The 3,286-nt window shown below is 36.7% G+C and overlaps 1 protein-coding gene across 2 annotated transcripts in view; it reads left to right on the top strand.

Annotated features, from left to right (window-relative positions):
* Positions 1-3,286, top strand: part of LOC106883124 (Bardet-Biedl syndrome 4 protein) — a 58,800-nt gene that overhangs the window by 49,951 nt on the left and 5,563 nt on the right. For both annotated transcript variants that reach the window (XM_052972513.1, XM_014934019.2), the window contains exon 12: positions 3,099-3,237. In XM_052972513.1, the coding sequence (XP_052828473.1) occupies positions 3,099-3,237 (139 nt within the window). The remainder of the gene's footprint in view (positions 1-3,098; positions 3,238-3,286) is intronic.

The following is a 3,286-nucleotide window of genomic DNA, read 5'->3' as shown; positions in this document are numbered from 1 at the left end:
TTTCAACACACGATTTCACATAAAAAATCTTGCAAAACAAATATGTATATATATATATATATATATATATATATATATATATATGTATGTATGTATACGTGTATGTGTGTGTTTTTGTGTCTGTGTTTGTCTCACTACCAGTACTTGACAACCAGTGTTGGTGTGTTTGCATCCCTGTAACTTAGTGGTTCGGCAGAGGAGCCCAATAGAATAAGTACTGAGTTTAAAAAAAGAAGTACTGGGAGTCAATTCATTTGACTAAAGATTCAAGGTAATGCCCCAGCATGGTCAAAGTCTAGAGGCTAAAACAGGTAAAAGATAAAAGACAAACTAACACCTGTTGTCAAGCAGTGAGAGGTTCAAGCACAAACACAAAGACATACACACATATACTTATATACAAATATAGGCATGTGTGAAGACCGGTGACACCATTAATGTGATTAGGTTTATTTACCTGAGTTATCTCTGAATGGCATTGCTATAAAGACAGTTTTCTCCAGGTTCAAACCAGTCGCGTTTTGGTCAAACTCCAGTGTTTGACCCAAGCAAAAAAAAAAATAGTGCAATAGGTGTAAAACATGTAGTAAATGAATATGAAAAAAATGCATGCTGGTGAACGGGGAGTGGGGGAGAGGACTCTGTTAACATTGAGTTTTCGGATTGTGTGAATTTTCCGAGTCCTCTCCCCTGCCCTCCGTTCGGCAGCATGCATTTTTTTTTCATATTCGTTCACTACATATTGTTTTACACCTATTGCACTCTTTTAAAATTTTTTTTTGACTCAGGTCAAACACTGGAGTTTGACCTTTCAATTGACTTATTCTAGTGTTAGCTTGTTGTGTTGACCTGAAGTCTGGCAACACGCACTCAACAAATTCTTAAGTGAATTGCAACCAGTATTCAATTGTTCCTAGGGTTAATGTTTACAACTTGACCATTAACTGTTCTTAGTATGAACACATTTGTTTGAATTGTGTTTCCACTTGTATGAATACATTTGAATTGAATTTCCATTTGTATGTGTACATTTTCACTGTGTTACAATAAATCTTTTGTTGAATGCATCATGAACTCTCTGTGTCATTGTAGTTATTCATTACTAACGAATTAAACATGTAACATATTTTAGGCGTCCCCTAAAAGGACGCACTAAACAAAGAAGATTGTTGCCTTGCTGAAGGTCCTGCATAGTAGGAACAGAATCTAAAGCCATGTGATTGTAAAACAAACTTTTTAACCATTCTATCATGCCTTCTCTTATCTTCTGTTTGCATTAAAATGGTTCTCATCTTAAATGTTGGCAATTGTAGCACACCAGATGTTGTAATTTATTCATTAATTCATCCAACCAACAGGTGTGGACCTGATAAAATTAAAATAAAAAGTTTGGATATTTATATTGCAGCATTTTCTTGAGGGTTTGGGGTTTTTTTTCTCACCTTTCAAATTTTGGGCATTGTGTACTAAGCTTGAACTTTCAATGAATATTTTAGGTATAATTTGAGATACTGTGTCACTAGATCACCCTTGAAGTTGAATTATCAAGTTAATAGTGTAAGAAAACACGTCTGCTGATAAAGTTGACACACATGCACTTAAAAAACACATAATGAGATGCAGGCTCATGCATAATTACAAATACACATATAGATATTCATAACACACACATTTTCACACCAGCGTACATGTACAGGAAGGTACACACAAATGAAATGACATATGGTGACTGTAGTGAATGAGTATGCTATTGTTGTGTTGAATCTACTATCAGATGCTTAACATGGGGAGCAAGGAGGAAGTCTCCTCCCTCACTCCCCATGTGCAGGTGTGAAGAGGCAGAACATTTCCTATCGTTTATCTTACCAGTTAATTAAGGTGGAAGCCTCAAAAATATCTTTGTTCCCACTGCCTACTTGTCTGATATCATCATCATCATCATCATCACCACTTAGCATCCATTTTCCATGCTGACATGGGTTAGATGGTTTGACTGGAATTGGTAAGCCAGAGAGCTAACAGACTCTAGTCTGTTTTGGCTTGGTTTCTATGGCTAGATGCCCTTCCTAATGCCAACCACTCCATAGAGTGTACTGAATGTCTTTAATGTGTCACTGGCACAAGAGCCTTTAACATGTCACCAGCATGGGTACATGTGTCTGTATGTATATATATATAACTTTTAGTTATTTCTAGACATAATTCAATTTCCTTCTGACTTAATCTTTATTTCTGAGTGTGTATTATTAGATCATCATCATCATCATCATCATCATCATCATCATCATCAAAACATCACCATCATTGTCATTGTCATCTTCATTATCATTTAACATCCACTTTCCCCTACCTGAATGGGTTAGAAAGAATTTTTTAGGCAGTTTTTCTTATGGCCAGATGCTCTTCCTGTCACCAGCCCTCACCTGTTTCAAAGTAAAGCAATATTTCCCCATAGCCAGACATGGAAGACTGGAAATGAGCAACATGATTTGTGTGACAGTGATGCTCATTTACAAGCATCACATGATGTCAAGCGTAAGGCTACACATGCAAACACACACACACACACACACACACACGTGGTGAGCTTTTCATTTTCTATCTATCAAATTCACTCACAAGGCTCCTCAAGGCCATAGTAGAAGACACTTTCCCAAGATGCCACAAAGGTAAAAATAAAGTTATCTCCTCAAGTCATGCTGACTCATAAGGGCCAGTTTCCATGACCTATAAATTTCCCACCTGAACAGGATGCCAGTCCATTGCAGGATTACTCATTTTTGCCAGCTGAGTGGACTGGAGCAATGGGAAATGAAGTGTTTTGTCCAAGAGCATGTGTTGCATGGTCCTGGAACTAAAGCAACAATCTTACAATCATGAGTCCAATACCCTAACCACTAAGCAACATACCTCCACCTAAGATTCCACACACTGGGATTGTACCATATGGTTCAGAATCAAACAAGTAAAAGAGTATATGTATACACACATGTGCATAAGAGTGTGCATACATGTGTGTGTAAGCCTAAGGATGCATGTCTGTAGTTTTTACATTCAACAAAAATTTAATATTCCTTTCCTCCTTCTTCCTCTTCCAGAGATGACCTCACCATTTGCTTGAATTATGCCCTCTATTTATACAAACAAGGAATACAGCAAGAAGCTGCCAAACAATTTGCACTTTTTGAACAGAAAAAGGATTCTTATTCATCAGCAGGTGGAGTTATTGATCAAGAGGTAAAGAAAATCCAAACATACATATCATATATATATATATATATATATA

Source organism: Octopus bimaculoides, chromosome 1 (genome assembly GCF_001194135.2).
Source record: "Octopus bimaculoides isolate UCB-OBI-ISO-001 chromosome 1, ASM119413v2, whole genome shotgun sequence".
NCBI lineage: Eukaryota > Metazoa > Mollusca > Cephalopoda > Octopoda > Octopodidae > Octopus > Octopus bimaculoides.
This window is presented reverse-complemented; position numbering and strand designations above follow the sequence as displayed.